The 24,635-nt window shown below is 30.9% G+C and overlaps 1 protein-coding gene across 4 annotated transcripts in view; it reads right to left on the bottom strand.

Annotated features, from left to right (window-relative positions):
* The window catches only part of LOC114329471 (E3 ubiquitin-protein ligase Topors-like), a 70,850-nt gene that overhangs the window by 14,446 nt on the left and 31,769 nt on the right, over positions 1-24,635 (bottom strand). For 2 of the 4 annotated variants that reach the window (XM_050643784.1, XM_050643781.1), the window contains 4 exons: positions 17,848-17,934; positions 9,783-10,087; positions 8,533-8,791; positions 8,020-8,097 (listed from right to left, as the gene is read on the bottom strand). In XM_050643784.1, the coding sequence (XP_050499741.1) occupies positions 8,020-8,097; positions 8,533-8,791; positions 9,783-10,087; positions 17,848-17,934 (729 nt within the window). The remainder of the gene's footprint in view (positions 1-8,019; positions 8,098-8,532; positions 8,792-9,782; positions 10,088-17,847; positions 17,935-24,635) is intronic. The other 2 variants (XM_050643785.1, XM_050643783.1) reach the window with 1 other exon arrangement.

The raw sequence follows: 24,635 nt of genomic DNA, 5'->3' as shown, positions 1-24,635 counted from the left end.
AAGTTACTTTAAAGATCACGAAATTTTAACTCTTCCATCTTTGTATATTTTAGAAACTGTTTGCTTAATTCGTAAACACATGCATGTCTTTCCAGCAAGGCCTCATCATGACTACTCCACCAGAAATTCAACTTTTGATGTCTATTTACCGATCCCGTCTTCTGAGTTAGTAAAGAAATCTATACTATATTCCGCAAAAAAACTATACAACCATATCCCTTTACAACTCAAATCTGCAACATCCTTTCTCAAGTTCCGTAAAATGACAAAAGCTCATTTATCTAAAAGACCATATTATTCAGTAGAAGAGTTTCTTAATGACTAACTAAGAAATCACAGTAATGTACAAGTAACAAAAGTGTATTTATATATATTTGGGTGTCACATACAGCAGCTTAAACTTATTAGTTCCTTTGTTTGTGTTTTATTATATTATGTTGTATGTTAAATTTTGCAATTTATAGTAATTTTGCAATATATTGGTTTTTGTTTTTTTACTTCACTTTTTTAAATTGTTTATATTTTTTTTATTGACGATTTATCTAATTTTATAAAATGGTATTTGTTATTGTTATGTATATCTTTTTCGTGAATCTATGTTAAGCTTTGTCCATAAAATTATATAATTTTCAGTGACAATAAAGCATATTTCTATTTCTATTCTATTCTATATGTCATATTTATATAAAACATTTTTTTCACTTTTTGATAAGCTGTATTTTTGCTATGAATGTTTTTTTGGTGAAATACTTCCTTTTTAAGTTATTTGCGAAAATCCGTCTAAAAACGTACTATTTTTTGAGAAATGAATATATTTACTTGCAAATAACTCGAAAAGTTACTTGTTTTACTTGTGAGGTCAAGACTAGTGAAAAAACTCTATAGTCAATTTATATTTTCAACATTTTTGCAGAAACAAAAACAAAAAAAAAAATAATACATATTAATATGATAGTGACTGCTGCGTTAAAATTTTGAATACGGGCCACGTAAAATAACCGCGTGTTCTTGGCTAGCTTCTTGAGTAGGGAGAATTTTACACTTCCCTCAAAGGCTAGTTCCAACAAATTTAAGCTAGGCGCGCCACTATACGGGGAGCTTTTAAAGACAACAAAATAATGCATAGGCTTTCGTATCTTTCCGTATTTATCAATCAACGCTTATAGTGTTTTCTTTTATTTTCCATAGTAAACCTTCTTTCCTTCAAAAATTATATCGAACTCCAATCTCAACAAACTGGTATATAGGGTGAGGCAGATAAAGGGCCTATTAGAAATATCTCGAGAATTAAAGGTAAGAGAATCATGAAAATTGGAATACAGGGGTTTTGAGGTATGAACTATTTAATGAAAATATTTTGGTCTCTTTGCTACTTCCGGTTATACCGGAAGTTGATTGTAACTTCGTTTTATTAAGTGGGACACCCTGTATATTTTTACATTTTTGGATTCTGCTCGATGTCTTCTTTCTTAAAATATGAGGTTTTGTAATATTATACAGGGTAGTTTAAAAGATAATTACGGTTTTTTATAAATTTTGTAGCAAACTTCACACCCTGTAGAATTGTCCTGATTTGATATCAAAAACTCCATTTATGTTCAAGTGATTTTTAATACAGTCTTTTATTATTAAAAATTATTAATATAGCGAAATGTTTAATTTTAGTGTACAGGGTTGGTCGAAACTCGGAATGAGTATTATCTGAGTTTTCTTAAATGGAACACCCTGTATTTTAGTATTGTAATGAAATGATATTTTATAGTACTTTTTTATTTCTTAAGCATTCCCTATACCTAACTGCTTTAATTTGTATGGTATTCGTAGTTCGTTAAGCCAAACATTAATTGCAACAAAAATTATGTGAAATTTTATTAAGTTTGCAGTGAAAATAATCAATCATAAATAATTTTTTGAAAATAAGTACATGTTAATCTAGAATAATCCTTAGTTTATTAATATTGGATAAGATACCAAAATGCCTACGTTGTCAAGATGTTGGTGCATAAAATATTAATTAAACCATTTAAATAAAAACAAACCATATTCTACCCAGTTGGCTATGGCTTTGACACTAAACTTGATTAAACATTAGACATTATATTATTTTTATAGTTCCAGTTGGTTTGATACCATTACTAATATAAATTTTTGTAATGGGGAACTGATTAGTAAAGCTTTTGTTTAAGAAGAGTATAACAAAAATGTACTACTAGCAATAAGAATTTATCATCTGCATCTCCCTGATAGATGACAGCCAAGTTAGATAGAATAGTTTCGACGTACTAGACACTTAGATTACGAGAACGTTCATACTAATATGCAGATTCTCAGCGACATTAACATTTAATTCATTTTAATCATTTAAAAGAGTTTTTGTTCGATCAGATTTCTCGAACTTCCAGTTCGTCGAAACCGCTCTAGTAAATTTTGAAAAGTTTCTCTTTTTGGTTGTCATCTATCATGGAATTGCTGATTATAAATTCTTATTGCTAGTAGGACATTTTTATTGGTTATGCTCTCCTAGAACACAAAAACATCTGACTGAATCAGTTCCTCATTAGAAAAATTCATATTAGCAATGGTAGCAAAGCAACTGGAACTTCAGAAAAAGTAGAATGTTTAAGCAAAGCAAATGTTTAAGCATATTTAGTGTCAAAGTCATAGCCAACTAGATAGAATATTGTATGTTTTTATTAATATTAAACACACCAACAATCTTAACTGCGTAGTTATTTTGTTATATCAACCAGTATTAATAAATTAAGGGTCAGTCGAGATTAATATGTATTTATTTTCGAAAATTTATTTATGATTGAATATTTTCACGGCAAACCTAATAAAATTTCACGTAATTTTTGTTGCAATTAATGTTTGGCTTAAAGAACTACCAATAACTTACAAATTAAAGCATTAAGATATAGGGAATGCTTAAGAAATAAAAAAGTACTATAAAATATCATTTTATTACAATACTAAAATACAGGGTGTTCCATTTAAGAAAACTCATTCCGAGTTTCGACAAACCCTGTGTAATAAAATTAAATATTTCGTTATATTAATAATTTTTAATAATAATAGACTATATCAAAAATCACCTGAACATAAATGGAGTTTTTGATATCAAACAATTCTACAGGGTGTGAAGTTTGCTACAAAATTTATAAAAAACCGTAATTATCTTTTAAACCACCCTGTATAATATTACAAAATCTCATATTTTAAGAAAGAAGACATTAAGCAAAATCCAAAAATGTAAAAATATACAGGGTGTCCCATTAAAAAAACGAAGTTACAATCCACTTCCGGTATAACCGGAAGTAGCAAAGAGACCAAAATATTTTCATTAAATAGTTCATACCTCAAAACCCCTGTATTCCAATTTTCATGATTCTCTTACCTTTAGTTCTCAAGATATTTCTAATTGGCCCTTTATCTGCCTCACCCTGTATATTATTACAATGACATACGATAAATATCATTAGAATATAAATATTTTTCCCTTATAGTCCATGTGGTGAGACCGCTCCCGTCTAAAAAAATTTCTGATTCGGTTTCATTGTGGATTCCTATGTACCTTTAAACAAATCTGAAGGGTGCCGGGCGGAATTTTTGGGCAGAAATTGTTTAAACAATTTTTTTAAACAAATACAAAAGATCACGTTTTTTTGCTCTGAAATATATATTTTTAGGTTTTTTTGGTCATTCTAAACAAGAAACGTATCTTTGGTAAATGGTAATTTTTCTCAAAAATGGATAGTTTTCTAGTTATAAGCAATTTAAAATCTGAAAAATGCGAAAATACGCATTTTTGAGGCTTAAAAACTCATATGTATTTAAATCAGTATTTTTAAGGTTGCCTGCCATATACTTAAATTGAAGTTTAAACATTTAGACCAGTAAGGATCTGTTTTTAGGTGGATGTGAGAGGTGGCATTCAGATTTTTGCGGATATAGTTAGGTGATAACTTCGTTAATAATAATTGATTTATGCTCCTTCTCAAATATGCCCGGAACATTAATAAAAAAATTCAAATATTTAAAAATTTCGAATAACATCGATTTTTTTCTACTTTTTTTGTTTATAACTTTAAAACGATTCATTTTGGAACAAAGTCGTATAGGAATAAAACAAAGATAATTAAATTTTTTATCAGATGCGATTGGTTAAAAATGTCTTAATTTATCACCCTTGCTGCAAAATAGCAATAAATATAAAATAAGAGGGCAAAACAAGCCTGTCATTATTCAATGATTTTCCATCACTTAGGTTACACTTGGAATATTCCTAATTCGCTTAGAAAATTTTTGTAATGTGCTAAAACCGTACACCAAATTTCAATAAAATTGACTTACTAGATTTTGAATAATAATTTTGCAATCAAACTTTTTTTAAAAAATTAAATTTTTTTAAAATCTTGCTCAACAAAAACTAGAACATACAAAGATTTGTCAATTTTTTTACATATAAAGAAGCACTCCACCTTTACAGAATTCAAATCGGATTATTTAAGCAGCCTCAGCAATGTTTTAAAGTTATAAACAATTTTTTGGCTTATAAACAAATTAGTGCTGTGGCCAGGAGGGGGTGCTACGCGCTCCTTTATTTAGATGGACTTACCCAAGATTTTTATGTATTTTTTGACCCGTAGAACACGATTTTTTTGGGTAACAGTTGATCCGGATGTCGATAAGATTGTTATAAACAAAGAACTTGAGGAATTACATAACATCGATTTTTCGCAAAATAAAACATTTTTTTTGTATTTCTTGGGTAATTCCAAGCAAAAAATGTTCTTACAAGTTTTTTCGTAGGATGCATAGTTTTCGAGATAAACGCAGTGGAACTTTCAAAAAATCGAAAAGTTTAAATTTTTGAACGCGAATAACTTTTGATTAAAAAATAAAATAGCAATTCTGCTGACAGCATTTGAAAGTTTAATTAAGTCAAATTATACCGGTTTTAATTATTTGCATTGCTAAAAATGATTTTTTTATTATTAAACAAAGCTATTTGTTTATAAGCCAAAAAATTGTTTATAAGTTTAAAACATTGCTGAGGCCCCTTAAATAATCCGATTTTAATTCTGTAAAGTATATTAGATAGGTCTAAAAATTAGCCTAAGTATAGGTATAAAAAATTAGCCAACTTCTAAATGGTCTATTTTTTGTTCAGAAAGATTTTTAAAAAATTTGAACTTTTTTAAAAACATTTAGATTGCAAATTTATTATGCAAAATCTATTAGGTCGATTTTAATGAAATTTGGTACACGGTTTAAGTATGTTACAAAGAATTTCCTAAGTGAATTACTAAGGTTCTAAGTGCCACCAAAGTGGTTAAAAACATTGAATAACAACAGGCGTATTTTGCCCCCTTATTTTGTATTTATTGCTATATTGCAGAAAAGGTAATACGTTAAGACATTTTTGACCAGTTGTATATCATACAAAATTTAATTATCTTTATTTTATTTCTCTACGACTTTGTTCCAAAACGAATCGTTTTAAAGTTATAAGCAAAGAAAGCAGAAAAAAATCGACGTTTTTCGAAATTTTTAAATATTTTAATTTTTTTATTAATGTTCCGGGCATATTTGAGAAGGAGCATAAGTCAATTATTATTACTGAAGGTGTCACCTAACTTTATCTGCAAAAATCCGAATGCCACCTCTCACATCCAAAAATAGACGTTTTTTCACAGATCCTTACTGGTCTAATTCAGCTTCAAGATTCTAAAGAGTGATCGCGTCTAACCTTAATTTAAATAGTTGTTTTTTAATTGTTAAAATATGCATGTCCATCCGATTTTTTTGCCGGTGCGGCGTGCTCTATTCCAAAAAACTCCTATTTTCCTCCGAAAAATATTTTTTGTAGATTCTTTGGGACATTCTAAATAAACAAAGTTTCTTGACATTTTTCTCAAAAGTTAATAGTTTTAAAGTTATAAGCGATTTAAAAACCGAAAATACCTTTTTTTGTCATTTTTCGGATGTTAAATCGCTTATAACTTTAAAACTGTTAACTTTTGAGAAAAATGTCAAGACACTTATTTTATTTAGAATATCCCAAATAATCTAGAAAAAATATTTTTCGGAGCAAAATAGGAGATTTTGGAAATAGATCGCGCAGCACCGGCAAAAAAATCGGATAAACATGCATATTTAACAATAAAAAAACAACGGTATAAATTAAAGATAGACGCGATCACTCTTCAGAATCTTGAAGCTAAATGTTTAACCTTCAAATTAAGTATCTGGGAACCTCAAAAATACTAATTAAGCCTCGAAAATGCGTATTTTCGCATTTTCCAGATTTTTAATCGCTTATAACTCGAAAACTATCAATTTTTGAGAAAAATCACAAGATACCTTTCTTGTTTAGAATGACCCAAAAAACCTAAAAATATATACAGGGTGTCCCGAAAAGATTGGTCATAAATTATACCACCGATTCTGGGGCCAAAAATATGTTGACTGAACCTGACTTACCTATATACAATAGTGCACACAAAAAAAGTTTGAAGTTACAAAATGAAAATCGATTTTTTTTCATATATCGAAAACTCTTAGAGATTTTTTATCGAAAATGGACGTGTTGTATGTATTCTAATGGTAGCAACATCTTAAATAAAATTTAAAGTGAAATTTGTGTACCCCATAACAATTTTACGGGGGTTTTGTTCCCTTAAACCCCTTCAAACTTTTGTGTACGTTCCAATTAAATTATTATTGTGGTACCATCAGTTAAACACAATGTTTTTAAAACTTTTTTGCCTCCTAGTACTTTTTTGATAAGCCACTGTTTATCGAGATATTTTGAATATTTGTCGAATCCACCACATATTTGTATATGGTTAAGTACGATTATAGAGACCTGTTAATAATCTGAAAATTTATTTATAATTTACATTTTTAGGTATATTTTGAAAAAGAAGCCACATCTCGATAAAAGGTAACTAATCAAAAAAAGACTAAGAGGCAAAAAAGTTTAAAAACACTGTGTTTAACTAATGGTACTAAAATAATAGTTTAATTGGAACGTACACAAACATTTGGGGGGTTTAAAGGAACAAAACCCCCATAAAATTTTTATGTAAATATATTAAAAAATAAGCCGCATCTGGCAAAAAAGTTTTAAAAACGTTGTGATTAACTAGTGGTACCACAATAATGAATTAATAGAAACGTACACAAAAGTTGGGGGGGGGGGGGGCGGGTTTAAGGGAACAAAACCCCCATAAAATTGTTATGGGTTGGACAAATTTCATTATAATTTTGTTTAAAGATGTTCCTACCATAAGAATGATACATGTTCATTTTCAATAAAAAATATCTAATAGTTTTCGATATATTGAAAAAAATCGATTTTCATTTTGTAACTTCAAAGGGCTGTAACTTTTTTTATGAGCACATTTGTACTAAGGTAAGTTAGGTTCAGTCGAACTATTTTTGACCCCAGAATATGTGCTATAATTTATGACCAATCTTTTCGGGACACCCTGTATATTAGAGCAAAAAAACGTGATCTTTTGTATTTGTTTAAAAAAATTGTTTAAACAAATTGTTTAAACAATTTTTGCCCAAAAATTTCGCCCGGCACCCTTCAGATTTGTTTAAAGGGCACATTTTTGAATAGGAATCCACAAAGAAACCGAATCAGAACTTTTTTTCAGACGGGAGCGGTCTCACCACATTGACTATTATTCCGCCACGATGAGCTGGCCAAATACCCGAGTTAGTGGAGGCGAATAAACTAAAGAAGAAGAATATACCTAAATATAACTATAAACATAACCATATAGTAGAACTATGTGACGTCACGGGTCGTTTGAACTATTTAAATCACAGAAGATTTTAAACTTGTACTTCCAAGTTATTATGAGTTCTTGAAGCGTGAAATTTTGGAAATTTCATTTTTAAACAAAACTGAACATTATTGTGTAATAAAAAAATGTGCAAGTTCCCTATTCAGGACTTATTTAGTAAAGTTTTGTAACTGTTTAAAATAAAAAAAGTACAAACCCAACTGATCTCCTAACACTACTATCACTTGAAGAGCTACAACTTGAAGAGCGATATCTTCGGAAACGTTTTCTGTATCTGAAATAAATAGATGGGTTGTTACTTTGGTAAAATTCTTCATTAAATAAAAAAACTAAATTACATATAGTTCTTTCACGCTATCTTTTCCCATGCATGAAATTATTCACGAATTACTTTTTATACCAGCATAGGGATTACAAACACTCGATACGAATCGTATCCACCATGTTTTCCTATAGCGCCTTACGGGAAAACATGGCGGATACGATTCGTATCGAGTGTTCGTAATCCCACCCCAGGTCTCTTTTTAACTCACGGAAACTAGTATCGCAAAATTAAGCCGATTTTCCATAGAAATCACAATAAATCCAAATTCGAGCGTTAAAATCCCCCGGTATTATCATCTTCCCCCTTGGGGTTGGGGTAATAAATTTTCGGGTTTATCAATTTCTGCATACAAACATATGTACATTCAGACAAATAGTTACTTACCTTTCCTCTTCCCTAGATCTTCTTTTGTGCTTAAGGCGTAACTTAAGGGGTAATACTGGGGATCTGTTATCTCTTGGTGGTGCTTCTGGACTGCTATCAGATATAGGGATGAGTTCTGGTGGCGGAGGTTCTTCGTGAGATACTAAAATGGGCTCGTCATCAGAGTCTGTGTTCAAAAGATCTATAACTACAGGTTCTTGAGGACCAGTCGAACCTACTATAATGACATCGCTATCATGGCCGCTGTCTGAAACATCATCTGGAAAAAGAATGTAACGGGTAAAAAAAAGTATAGTTAAAAAATTAAACTTACAATCATAAATATAAACAAATTAACAATATACACACTGTTATCCTTAGCCCCCAGTGTCACAGAACTAGGATTTCTTTTCCGAATGCGATGTTTTAAAGTGTCATAAATGCTATAATCGGATTTAAACGTGATCAATATATCAATATATCAATATATATCAATATAATTTTTAAATTTCATCTCATCAAGGTAAGTATTCGTAAGTACTCAGCGACATGAAGACATGTGTTAGCGTGCATTAGCACAAATATGTCATATTCAATGTAGCTGGTAAATGGCAAAACATGATCTTTTAAAATGTTTTCAATGTCTGTTGGCATTCACTTAATCACTTCCACATGTTCGGTATGTCCTTTCAAAGCAACATCGCTCCTTCCATTATGCCGCCACCACCAAGACTAACGCTATGTTAGAGGTTACAACTGACATACTGTTCGCCAATTCTTCTGTAGACGAAGTTTTGTGAATCTCGCTTCCATATGGAACACGGTATGCCAGATTTAACCTTATACAGAGCGTTAATGTTAGTGGTGGCAGCACTGTGTTATCGAGTGGGATTTCTTGGAAAGGAGGTACCGAACTTGTGGAGGTGGTTGGGTAAATGACAGCTTATATGTAGATTAAAAACATTTTACATCATGTTTTGCCGTTTGTCAGCCATATTGCATGTTATGTTAATGTATGATAATTAATGTCTTCATATAGCTAGAATAGTGAATACTTACCTTAATGAAATTCAATTTAAAAATTATATTAGCCATCATATTAGCGCTTATGTGATTATAGCATTTATATGACACTTTAAAACATCGCACTCAGAAAAGAAATCCTATTTCTATGACACTGGGGACAGTCCAAAAAAGTTCATTTCACACATTAATTTCGAAATAATTTGCAATATTTAGTCTGTGAGTGTATATATTTATATTATACTAACCTGGAAGAGTAACCACAGATAAAGGGGACAGTGGTCGTTCACTGTATATCACTTGTCTATCATATCCAATCATATCAAACCGTGATTTCATGAAACTGAAAAATTCATGAATAAAGTGGTCTGTTCTGATATTGAGGTGTTCTAAAAGAACATTTCGGAATGTTCTGCTGCAAATATGACGCTGCAATAACATATCCAGGATTGTATCTACAAGTCTCATAACTAACTGGGTGTTATCATAAAGAAGTGCGTTGAGTTCTCTATTCAGCCAGGGTACCAGTCTATTGCGAGTTAATGGTGCTTGCCTAAAATTAAAAATGAACAATATAAATATCGACGCTTGAAAGGTAAAATGTATAATACGCCACTTTTTGTAAAATAGACTTTATATACCATTAGATTCAGTGAATTTTTCTACGTATGTATAAAGGGGATTTAAGCTGTTTGAACTACTTTTTTGGCGTATTAAACATTTTATTTTTGGAGTGGTTTTGAAAGCAGCTATGTCTTATGCGCCAAATTTTAATACAAAAATATGTTATCAGTCGTATAATACACCCACCACGTTTGATTCTAGCAAATAAGTCAATTTTACTTTCAGGTATTAGAGCCTTAAAGCCGTGTTAGTCATTTCATATGGCAGAATATTTTTGCAATGTGGTGCTTTGTTTACATCAGTTACGGGTACAGGTGGCGTATTATACATTTTATCTGTTTAAAATAATATCAAGTGTGCTACATTATTCACTTCGAAGACGGTCTTTCCAAAGATAGAAACTATTTCCAAACAAAATTTCAAACATAACATCAACACAGAAGTAAAGACATGGTTTATTAATATTTTGCGAAAAGCACTCATAAAAATATAAATTGGTTATGTCTGATAAGTAAATAACAATTTTTTTTAATTCTGACTTCACCTACAGAAACTCGATTTTATGGTAGGTATATGTACATGTACAGTGTGAGCCAAAATGTTCGCGGCAAATGAAAAATGTTTTATTATAAATCTCTTAGAAATATTTCTTCCTGATAAAAGTTGGTGCAGTTTTGGCAATAAAACATTTAATTTTTATACACATAGTATTCTCATAATAAACTCGAAGTTTAAAATATTGAAAGATTTACAACACAAAAATTAGAGAGTGTCATAATAGTATATTATTCAACGAGCATTTAACGATGGTCATTATGAAGCGAGCATGAGGGATATGAAACGAGCCGCCTAGCGGCGAGTTTTGTATAGAGTACGTGCTTCATAATGACAATTAAATGCAAGATGTATACACGATTTTTTCTATGATCATTCAAAACAAAAAATACTGTGATGAACGTGCTAATAACCGGCAAAATAGCACAAAAGATGGAAAACGTATTAAGTTGTGAGATAAAAAGAAATGAAACTAGTCGAGCTGGGAAGTTTAGCGATATTAACCGATGAATTTACATCATGTTGATTGTTTCCCACCTTTAGACGTATCGGATGAGTTTGGCAACTGCCACTGTCACAGTTACAGTTTTAGTTGACATACTCATCTGATACGTGTAAAGGTGGGAAACGATCAATAAGTATAATGTAAATTCATAGGTTAATATCGCTAAACTTCCCAGCTCGACTGGTTTCATTTCTTTTTATCTCACAACTTAATACGTTTTCCATCTTTTGTGCTATTTTGCGGGTTATTAGCGCGCTCATCATTGTATATTCGAATTTATTAATTTTGTAACGCAAACAAATTAAGTAATTTGTCAGTTTGTTTACATATTGAGAACTGTCAAAGCCATCAAAGTATGTATTTGACTTGCCATTGGTCACTGCGCGAGTGCCACCTTCATCGCGAATGCCATATCGCGATTCTATTGGTTACAAATCTGTATCGTAATGAAAATCTGTATCATAATGAAGTTCATTACGATACAGGTAGTTAAATAGTAATTGATATACCAGGTGTCCACTTATATTTTCCCCCATTTTTACTGCCTATAACTTTTAAAAGGCTCAAGATAGAAATATGTATGTGGTTTTCGCTGAAATTTTTTTATTTTAGTAAAAGTTTTGTTTGAATGTACCCTTGCAATATCATAATTAATATTCAAATCTACCTAGAGATAATAGTGTAAATGATGTCCTTCCAGAGACTGACGAAGAAGATTGAGTTCAACTTTAATATTGCTGATGTGTTTTTTATTGTTTTTGTCATGAACCTCACTTTTTTTTTTCATAGAAATAAAGTATTTTCTAGTAACTCAAACTATTTCTTTTTGTTTTTTAATGTAGAATGTCTAGAATATCTAATAATTATGCAATAAATATAATAAAATAATATTAGAATTTAAACCGAGAATGACATATTCTTGTAATTTTCCCAAAAGACACTTCTAATAGCTTGCACTGATAAGATAAATATATTATAAAACATTTCACCTTCTCATAAAATTACTCATATTTGGTAAATTAGCCGTTTTCAGTTACCTGGTTATATAACGCATTATGCTTATAATACATTTCTCCTGATTGCATTCAAGAATAACTTTGTATAATGCGCCATTAATTTTAAAACTAGATAATATTTCTTTTAGAAATTTATACCATGAAAGCATTCCAGCCTAAAATATTTATATTCCTAAGATTTTTCAAGATAGTAAGCTTACAACAAAAATTATAATTTTTTTTATAAAATTTCAAACTTAAACGGTTCTCCTGTAAAATTCGTAATTGGCGTATTAGCAGTTTTAGCTTTCAAGCGTCGATATGTTAAATGCACTTTCTACAAAACTACTACATGTCAGTTTATAACCTTCCCCGCCGTTTTCCGACTTAAATCGCCACTTCCTCCGTTGTTCCAAAGATCCTCTTCTATGTTTCTTTCTCTCAGCTCTTTGTCTATTCCTTCCCTCAAACTTTTTCTCGGTCTACCTCGTTCTCTCTTTCCCTCTGGTTGCCATTTTAGTATTTCTTTTGGTATTTGTTGTTCATCCATTCTTTGTATCTGTCCGAACCAGATAAGTTGTTTTGTCGATACGTCATCAGTGATTGTTCGTTTGATTCCCATTATTTCTCTAATGCGATCGTTGGTATCCTTTCTCTTCTAGATGTTCCTGCACCTCTTCTCCAAAAATCCATTTCTGTTGCTCTCAACGGTGCTAGTGTTCTTTCTTTCAGTGGCCATACCTCACAGCTATATATAGAGTGATACTTTTCACTATAGTCTCATATTATCCCCTTTTTGTTTTCTTTGGTGATGGATTGGTCCCATAAAATGCTGTGTAACATTGTGATGGCTTTTCTACCTGACATATTTCTTTCCCTTATGGATTAAGGACTTTTTACAAAAACAGATTAAATACATCAACAGAAATAAGTTCAAGGCATCATTAGTTTGGTTTAAAAGACATTGTGGAATAAAAGAGATTGAAGAAGTGGACGAAGATGCTAAGAAAGGAAGTAGAACAGGAGAGCTTTTAAGCTATAAGTGACCCTACAGTGAAATTGCCTGCCACGTAAAACCCATAATACTAGAATGGAGAGAAATGTACAGTAACAGTCCTATGTTATAAACACATAGTTACCAAGCCTCCTGGTCAGTCGTGATTCTCAAGACTCTCGGAAAGCAAGCGGTTTTTCTCTGTTTTGTGCAGGTTAAGGTTCAACCATGTTTTAACTCCCCAGTACAAATTTAAAATAAAATTAGTAATTCTCCTAATTGTTCATGTGGAGAAGAAGGTACAGCGGAGCACATGATCTTAAGCTGTTCTAAAATAATAAACGAGGTTAAAGTATTAAATGAAGAAATGACCAAAATACCCAAAATCACCAGACCATATAACCTAACTCAACTATTAAGAGGAAACAGTAGCGATCAACAGGTAGCGAAAACGCGTTCCAAGATTGCGGCTGTAATTTTGAATATTTTTTCGAGATATTTGGCACACGTATTCGTAATATAATAAAGAATGGCGGTACAGAGCCCAATTTGAAAAATATATTAATATGTGGAAATTACTCTGTAATTAAATACAATATTAAAAAAAACGAGCCTGTACTGCCATTAAGAAGAACCAAAAAATACACTTTCTTCAAATAAACTTTTTTATCCGATGCCTAGATTTTGTGTCATTTTGGAACTAATAATGAAATAAAAAAATTTAGTAGTTCCAAAAGACACAAAATCTAGGCATCGGATAAAAAAGTTTATTTGAAGAAAGTGTATTTTTTTGTTCTTCTTAATGGCGGTACAGGCTCGTTTTTTAATATTGTATTTAATTACAGAGTAATTTCCACATATTAATATATTTTTCAAATTGGGCTCTGTACCGCCATTCTTTATTATATTACGAATACGTGTGGCAAGTATCTCGAAAAAATATTCAAAATTACAGCCGCAATCTTGGAACGCGTTTTTGCTACCTGTTGATCGCTACTGTTTCCTCTTAATAGCAGAAGATTACAATATTTATCAAATTTTGTACAAACATATTTTATCGTATTTGATTAAGTTTATAACCTATGTTTTTTTCCCTTTGTGTTAAACCCTATGTCTATCCGAGGTCCACCTGTCTCGTCTAAATGCTCTAATCGACCCCTGAGCGTCAAATTGTGTCCTAGTCTAATATCCCAATTTATATTGAAAAAAGACAATGAAAAAAAAATGGAAAATAAAATAATAATAATAATAAAAAAATAAGTAAATAAATAAATAAAAAAAAAAAGATTTAAAAAAAATACAACGAAAGGAAATAATTCCAAATAGAAATAAAAATCGTTGAAAAATTAGATATAGGTATATAAAACAGTTAGTACAAAATTCGAACATCCTAAATATCACAAAGTAACGTGGATTTCCCCAGACCAAAAAACATTGTCACAAATAGACCATATACTGATTACAAGAAGGAAGCAAACATCGGTAACAGACGTGAGAACCTACAGAGGTGCACATGCAGACACAGACCATTTTATGGTAACTGCAAAGGTAAGACAAAAAGTCAAAAGAACTCTAAAAAAACACGACAACAAAAAATAAATGGCAAGTAGAAAAACTGAATGCTCCAGACATAAGGATTAAGTATGCTGACGACATGAATAAAAAACTGAAGGAACAATCTAAACCTACAAAGGATATAGAAACAGATTGGAGAAATATAAAAAAATGTATAAATGAAACAGCGGATGTACACATCGGGATAAAAAGAAACAAAAAAGACAAGAATGGTATAACGAAGAATGCCATAACATGCTAAAAAAGAAGGTAGAAATGAGACAAATGTGGATAAGAACAAATAGACAGGATTATAGGGAAGAATACAATAGAATAAGACATGAATGCAAGAAAAAAATAAGAAAAATTAGACGTGACTGGTTGGATGATAAGATAAAAGAAATAGAAAAAGAAAGTAAGAACAGAAACACAAAAGAATTCTATAAGAAAATTAGTGAGCAGAACAAAACTTTTAAAGGAAAGATAAAAGGCATAAAAGATAAAAATGGAAAAGTATCAGAAAACGATGAAGAGTATAAAGAAATTTGAACTAACTATTTTAAAGAATTATTAACAGAACAAGAAGATCAAGACCTAAATGAAAACATAGAAGAAGTGACAATGATGTTAGGAAACCAGCTAGAAATACCAACAAAAGAGGAAGTTGAGGAAATTATTAATAGCAGCCGTAATGGTAAAGCCTCAGGATCGGACTGTATCAATATGGAGCTTATAAAATATGGTGGTGAAGAATTAAAAGATAAATTATACAATTTAATAAAAGACATATGGAACAAAGAAAAAATGCCGGAAGAATGGTACAAAGGACAAATTATCACGATTAAAAAAAAAGGAGATCAACAGATGTGCAATAACTACAGAGGACTGACGCTATTAAACATAGCATATAAAATCATGTCCGCCTTAATACAACGAAGACTGACCGAAGCTACCACTAATATCATAGGACACTATCAATGCGGATTTGTTAAGGGAAAGTCTACAACAGATGCCATACATACGGTTAAACAAATTATGGAAAAAGCACATGGATATAAAATAGAAATTGAACTGCTTTTTATAGATTTTCAACAAGCATTTGATACAATAAAAAGATCAAAATTAATGGTAGCTCTGAAAGAAATGGGAATACAAAATAAATTAAGAAGATTAATACAAATGACAATGAGTAGAACTGTAGTTAGCATAAAAACTCAAGTAGGCGACACAGAAGAATTTGTCATCAATAAAGGCGTGAGACAAGGAGATTCATTATTATCAGCAACTCTGTTTAATCTTGCCCTAGAATACATCGTCAGGAAGATCAACAAAGGCACCCTCCGAACGAAAGGACAAATAATAGCATACGCTGATGATATTGTTCTAATAACAAAAAATAGAAAAACAATGGAACGAATGTTAAACGAATTGGTAACAGAAGGAAAAGTAATGGGATTAAAAATAAAACAAGAAAAAACCAAAATAATGAGATTTGACAAAAACTTTGAAAAGAGAAAGGTTAGAGTAGGAGAATACACTTTTGAAGAAGTCGAAAAATTTAAATACTTGGGAATATTAATAACAAACAATGGAGAAAGAGAAACCGAAATCAAAGAAAGGATTATTACAGCAAATAAGAGCTTCCATGCAAATAAAAAATTACTTAAAAATAAGTATTGAGTAAGAAATAAAATGAAAGTATACAAAACAATAATTCGACCGATGATGATGTATGCAGCAGAAACTCTTAGCATGACAAAAAAAAACAAGAGGAAAACCTTAGAATACAAGAAAGAAAAATACTAAGAGCAATACTAGGACCAATAAAAATAAGTGACAATGAATTTAGACAAAGAACGAACCTTGAGCTACTGGATGAAATTAAGGAAGATATAGTGTGTAAAATAAAACAGCAAAGAGCAAAATGGCTAGGACACATATGGAGATCCGGATCAACTACGACGATATTCTCAATATTGGAATGGACACCAGCTGGCAAGAGAAGACGTGGAAGACCAAGATCTACATGGTTACAAGAAGTAGTAAGTGATCTCAACAAGGCGGGCATACGACATTGGAAAGAAAAAACCAGAGACAGGAAAGAGTGGAGAAAAATAACCGAGAAAATTAAATAACGAACATGAGGACTGATCTACCTCAAACCATAGATCTAGAGAGCGTAAGCGGCGTAACCCCTAAATGGGTGTTTAGCCACTATATATAGACAAGACTAAATATATATATATATATATATATATATATATATATATATATATATTTATATATGTGCATTTGTATCCTTTTTGCCTCCGCACATACAACAGACGTCCATCGCTCCACCAAAACTAAAGGTAGTATGTGCACATATAATGCATCATTAACCTTATTTTGATGTATAATATAAAGGCAAAGAAAGAGGGGTAAACATTTATTAACCTAATTTTATACAGTTATTTTATTTGTGTAGTTCGTGTCTGCCTCCATACACTGAACATACTCTATGGCCTCATTTGCATATTTTATATGATGTTGCAAGTGCGGGTCCACCTCTGTAGATGTTGCCAAATTTATCGTGTTATTATCGCGATTGCGACAGATGATTCATACTTATACTTAACTTTTTCGTATTTCTAGTTTGGAATTTATTTGCACCCTCTCTTTTAGTCTGTCTGCCTTTTTATTAGGTACTGTACAGTTCTTCGGTTTCTCTTTATAATCTTCGCAACTTTTTGTTGTATTTTACCTTCTCTGTTATTTTTTAATGGTATTGGTATTGATAAAGATTATTAATGCGTAATCGCTTTCGCCCGGTGGTTTCCCGTGTTGTACGCTCTTTTTTCAGTGATTAGCAAGCTAATCGAACTCTGTCTCAGTTCAGTTCTCACTTCTCAGTATAGTATGATTACTTAGCGGTTAGTGTATACACAGTTTATCTATTTTAGAAATTAGTTTTGCTTTGTGTATAAATATAAGTGGTATACATTATCTATTCTGACTATCATAAATATGTCAGAACTGCCAGGATTAAAAAGGTAAGTTTAAAAATATTTAATTTTAATTTAGACTATAATTTAAATTATTATTACCTTATTGTCTTCAGTATATCAAACAATGATGTTATGGCCAACGTACCCGGAACAAGAGGAAGGATGTTATTGGAACTTGCTAATGAGCTACAGGAAAATAAAGACGGTGAGTTAATTTGTCTCAAAAGATTAATAAACGCGGACAGAAATCCCAATCATTTTAACGCTTTATTTATTTTATTCCTTGATTTATTTTGGATACATTGAGTACTTCACATTTTGTTGTAAATATTTTTCCAAAAATATAATTATTAAACGCTTTTATTTAGTTCAATAGTTTACGTCAAATCTTTAGACGTTAATTTGACTGCCTTTTCTTCAATGCAAATGAATGAAAATTTGTAGACATTTGCATTCGCGGGAACAATACACGAATAGTTAATAAAAAAAAATGTTTTCATGTTTATTAATTGTAAAAAAAAACGATTTTAATGGAAAATGCTCTTGTTTTTTACAATGTAAAACTTGAAACTTTTACGGATTGTAGCTAATGATAGGAACAATACATAATTTCACTTTTTACGTCAATTGTTTACGTTATGCTTCATAAATAAACAATAAAGTTTCAAATTTTTTGCCGATTCCGACTACTTTTCATGTTAGTACATCATATGTTTTATACATATTTTAATAAACATGACGATATATTTTAATGTTTGAAAAGTGTAAGACTAAAAATAAAAAATAAAAAAATATGAAAAAAAAAATTTTAAGAAACGCTTTTCTTTAGTTACGAGTAACTAAAATTTAAAATCTTATAAAAAATCAACTAAAAAGCAAAAAATAAACAAAAATTGAAAAAATCTAACACATTCGTTAAAGAAAAGCGTGGGGCGAAAACTGTTTATTCGATGAACACGCTTTTCTTTGACGAATGTGTTAGATTTTTCAATTTTTGTTTATTTTTTGCTTTTTAGTTGATTTTTTTATAAGATTTTTACCTTTAGTCACTCGTAACTAAAGAAAAGCGTTTCTTAAAAAATTTTCTTTTCATATTTTTTTATTTTTTAACTTATATATTATTGTTCAACTTATACAGTGGCTCACGGTAAATATGGTCATTCGTTTGAAATATGTTTATTGCAAAAAATATTACATTATTATATACAGTGCGCTGGAATAAGTGTTACCCCCTTATTAACTTATTTATTTTTAGCACATAAGCAAAACGCTCGGACAGGTCGATTTTTAAAATAAGCATAGTATACTACAGTGTTTCGAACTTTACGCGACTCCTCTTCAGGTGATCGGCATAACTTCCGAGTTTTTTAAATGGGCAAGTACATCATGTGACACGTCATTTAAAAGCATCTGAAATACTGATTACAAAAATATATAATACTTTAATCCTATTTGAGAGCGTAGGCGCAAAATTTCGGTCGAATTATTTTCAATTGCATTCATTTTTTTCGAATCCTGGGAAAACTAATAAGTCTTTTTTTTAAATATCGAGGGTTGAGTTTCCCTAAGAACTTCTGTAATGTTTATTTTAACAATTCACAGGGGTGAAAAGAAGAGAAAATTTAGTCTGATTTTTAATTTCAAATATATTATTCAAAAAAACTGTTTGTTTAGTCTAAGGGACTTGCAGCCCTCCGTAATAATTCTGCGTTTGATCTTTTCAAAAATACCTATTAGTTTCCTCAGAATTCGAAAAAAATAAATGCGTTTAAATAGAATTTGATCGAAATTTTGCGCCTATGCTCTCAAACCGGAGTAACGTATGATACATTTTTGTAATCAGCATTTCAAAAGCTTTTAAATGAGGTGTCACATGATGTACTTTCCTATTTAAAAAAGTCAAAGTTATGCCTGTCACTTGAAGAGGGATCGCGTAAAGTTCGAAACATTGATGCTATAATATACTATGATTACTTTAAAAATCGACCTGTTCGAGCGTTTTGCTTATGTGCTAAAAATAAATAAGTTAATAAGGGTGTAACACTTATTCCAGAACACTGTATATAACAAATTAAAATTTAAATTAATAAACTCAATGTGGTAATACAACTTTTAACATATGTAAATAATATTAAATAAATTAAACAAAAGTCTTCCAACCACAAAAATTTTTAAAAAATTGTGTATTTGTTAATACTAATGCTCACAATAAAAATCGTCAATCTCCACTTTATTATAATATTAACACATAAGATAATATAATAATATTATATTACCACAATATAACAGTAGCTCCTTTGAGCTACCACACTTTTAAGCCTGTTTGGATCAATTATTGATTTCACTAATTTGTTTCAATATTTAGGATTAATTTTACTCCATTCTTCTAGAAGAGCATTTTTATATTAATGTCTTATATTTTATATTAATATTTTCTATATATCTTCTATCTTTTATATTAATATGTATATGTATCTTCTATATTTTATATTAATATCTTCTGTTATTATTATTATTGTGAATATCATGTTAACGGATCTGAACTCAATAAGGAAAACTAAATTAGGAAATAAATTAATTGCATTTAAGTCAGGTGATTTTGTCGGTGTTTGAATTACCTACGCTAAATTATATAATAGCCATTATTTAACAATTTGTGCGGAATGCTTTGAATTACTATCAATGTAGAAGACAAAACTATCTACAATACCTATAGTCCTGTCGCCAGGGGGGGTACAACGGCCTTCTTAATTCAGATGGACTTACCCAAGTTTTTTTATGTATTTTGACCCGTAGAACACGAATTTTTTGGGTAACAGTTGATCCGGATGTCGATAAGATTGTTATAAACAAAGAAGTTGAGGAATTACATAACAGCGATTTCTCGCAAAACAAAACATTTTTTTGTATTTTTTGGGTCATTGTAACCAAAAAATGTTCCTACAAGTTTTTTCGTAGGATGCATAGTTTTCGAGATAAACGCGGCTGAACTTTCAAAAAATCGAAAAATTGCAATTTTTGAACCCGAATAACGTTTGAATAAAAAATAAAATAGAAATTCTGCTTACCGCCTTTAAAAGTTTCAAGTCAAATTATATCTGTTTTGAATACTTGCATTGCTAAAAATTTATTTTTTGATTGTTAAAAAAAGCTATAAACACATAGTGTTTCCCGTGCCTAATACATGCGTTTTAATGCATGCTACTTAGAAATAGCCCCGCTTGCACTTTTACCTCCTCTACATACTCGTTCGATTTTAAATGAGAAATCATTGAAACATCACTCAAGCACTAGGTGTTTATAGCTTTGTTTTAACAATAAAATAATACATTTTTAGCAAAACAAATAATTAAAACCGATATAATTTGACTTGCACTTTCAAATGCGGTAAGCAGAATTGCTATTTTATTTTTTAATCAAAAGCTTTTCGGGTTCAAAAATTTCAATTTTTCGATTATTTGAAAGTTCAACCGCGTTTATCTCGAAAACTATGCATCCTACGAAAAAATTTGTAGGAACATTTTTTGGTTAGAATGGCCCAAAAAATACAAAAAAATGTTTTGTTTTGCGAGAAATCGCTGTTATGTGATTCCTCAACTTCTTCGTTTATAACAATCTTATCAACATCCGGATCAACTGTTACCCAAAAAATTCGTATTCTGCAGGTCAAAATACATAAAAAAAACTTGGGTAAGTCCATCTGAATACAGGAGGCCGTTGTACCCCCCTGGCGACAGGACTACTAACTTCTCGACGCTTTTATTTAAATTTGTTTTCAACATAATATTATGGTAAAATTTGCTCTCGTCAAGAAAGAGCACATGTTTCAATTTTTGCATTTTAATTTTTCCGTTATTTTGACTAATGTAAGGTTACTTCGAGCTTATTACACCTACCATGAAAGTATTCTTTCGTAATATCCGTCGGATGTTTTCAGGATGAACAATCTTGTTTCAGCACGTTTGTACTTCAATAGTACGCTTTGGTGCATTAATTCTTGTATCATTTTTTATTTTTTATAGAAATCCATCGTTCCTTGCTTATAGTTAACTTTTTCGTATTTCTAGCTTAAAATTTATTTGCCACGCTGGTTTCGTGTTTCTATTTTTTTATTATGTACTGCACTGTTGTTCGGCTTCTATTACTTCTAAACATTCACGTTTAATGATGACGTCTACACTATTTGCAGTTATAATAAAACACTTTTACTTACTAACTACAAAACAAATACATGAAATAGTATCGAATGAGCCTCTTTTGCTTAGGGCTTAGGGGAATTCCTCGATATTCCGATTATGACAATGTTTGTTAGAATTAGAATTAACAAATACTCTAATTTTTTAAATTTGGTGTAGTTAAGATTATTTTTTGTTTAATTCCTTTTCATATTATTTACATTAAAAGCTGTGTTTCAGGATCGAGTTTATTAATTTTTTTAATGTTCTTATTGTACATACTATATTTTTCACAATAAATATACCTACAATAAACGAATGGCGATATGTATTTATTTATTGTGAGCCACTGTATGATTAGGTGATACAAACAGTTGTGGTCTAATATAATAATATCTACGTTTTTGTCGGTTAATTTTTTAATTTTGGACTGTGTTTTTTGGACATTACATTTAATTACATTATTATTATTTTAATAATTAAATACATTTAGGTTAACTTCTATAATATATTTTGGAAAGTTTATTTACTTTTAATCAATTATATTATTAATGACTACTGAATTTGATGTTTATTAGTTTATACTTTATTTCTAAAGGTACGTATCCATACGAGGATGCTCCATGCTCGGTGTAGCAGCTCCACATAGTGGATACGTTGGTGCTCGCCGCTCACCCTCTTCGATTCAACCGGTTTGCGGTTTATATGTAGGGGAGCGGATGCCGTATCCATTTGAGCAGCTACACCGAGCACGGAGCATCCACGTATGGATACGTACCTTAACGCTTCAACAATCTTATTATTGATGCAGTTACCCCCGCAAACACCGTAATAATTATTAGTCTTGAATATTATAAGAAAGTAGTAAATGATTAAGTTAAAATACCTTAATATTTTTGGATGTAGGTACGAATACTAAAATTATAAGTCAACATCAAGAGCCCGAGACGGAATATTCTGCTGATAGAAAAAGGAATGTGTTGGTAAGATTGTTAAACTTCCTTATTTTGTAATATTGTTATATCGTATTGTACAAATGTAAGGAATAAATTCGTTATTACTTAAGCCGGCGAATTATGAGAATAGGGGTCGTGTGATAGCTTATGTGCAAGGTAATTAAGTTCTCTGTTCTCTGTAAAAAGAAGAATTGATGTAATTTACTTGATTCAAAATACATTTTACTGTCGTAAGAAAATAGAAAAAATAATTATTTGACCAATATACTTTGCTTTCCGCTCAAACTCAATGGTCAAACTGCCAAGAGGCAGGTGGGTAGCAGCTTGAACATTGAATTTATGCGAAAAGCAATGTTTTTTGGGTTCTCTCGCAACAGTAAAATTTATTTTAACTTTAATAAATTACATACATTTTTCTTTTTGTGAAAATTAATTTAATTTAAAAAAAAACTTTTGGACACCCTGTATAAATATTTATGATAATGTTTAAATTAGTGGATAAAGAATTGAATAACCTTTCAAATGAGCTAGCACATGACCCCTATTCTCATTTAAAAAATCATCGATCATACGTCATCACACCCAGGTGAGTGACGTCATTAGTACGGTATATCTATAAATATGTCAAAAAATCATAATTTAAAAATAAAAATCCATCTGTTTCAGGATTTTTCCTTGGTCGATAAGTCGCCGGGTTACGCAGAGGTGTAACCAGGATAATCCTAAGGGGGGGGGGGGGGGTTACAACTACTTGACGGTCTCTTGGGGGTATGGAATGGTGTTAAGGGTATAGAGCTCAAAGTACATCTAATAGGGGGGGTTATAACCCCCAAAACCCCCCTGGTTACGCCTACGGGCTTACGAAATAACGAATCTATTCCTTTCATTTGCACCATACTGTATAATCAAAAACAGGCTTGGTACACTTCTTATTGTTGACGAGATAATTACGCGTAATTTGTAGGAGTGGGTGAAGTCAAATAATTTTAACGTCTACAAATATGATGATCCCCAAAACAGTCATTCTGATTCCGATACTGACGAATACAATCCATCTCACATATCCAGTTCTTATGTTTCCGATTCCGATGATTTAGTTTCTGATGTTAGTTCAGACATTTTGACAATTCAGGAACCAATAGTCGTTAATAGAAGAAATACTGTTGCACTGGATGAATATGTAAGGTAAGTAAGGTATGCTTTATTGTCATAAAATTTTACCAATTTGTGGACAAAGCTTATACAAAATAAAAAAATACAATAAAAAACAAAAAATAATAAAAAACTACAGACAAAACAAAAACAGAAACCAAGTAAATGGCGTGAGTATAATTTTACAGTTATTAAGTACACATTAAAAAATTAAAAATTTTGCAAACAATATGTATACAACGTCAGAGCAAAAAGAAGGCGAACAAGGAAAAGGGAAAGTAAATCAAAAGTTCTATGCCGCTGCAAATATGTACAAAAGTACTCGAAAGTAATAATCCTGCAAGTCAATTTGCTGAATTCAAATCGTTTATAAAAAAGTCATTCACTGTATAAAAAGCTCTCTCTAGCAAATAAGCTTTCAAGGCCTTGCGAAAAGCGGGAAATGCTGTAATAGATTTGATGTTAGATGGCAGGTGATTGTGCATTTTTCTCGAATTGTATAGTATAGAGCACTTAACCAGCTCAGACCGTGGGGTTGGCAGATAAAGATTATGCTCCACGTTTCTAAGGGGATAGTTGTGAGTGGGTCTCTCTGGACCTTCTG

This window comes from Diabrotica virgifera, chromosome 2 (genome assembly GCF_917563875.1).
Source record: "Diabrotica virgifera virgifera chromosome 2, PGI_DIABVI_V3a".
Classification (NCBI taxonomy): Eukaryota; Metazoa; Arthropoda; class Insecta; order Coleoptera; family Chrysomelidae; genus Diabrotica; species Diabrotica virgifera.
The sequence above is the reverse complement of the archived record's forward strand: the minus strand, read 5'-3'. Positions and strand labels throughout refer to the sequence as shown.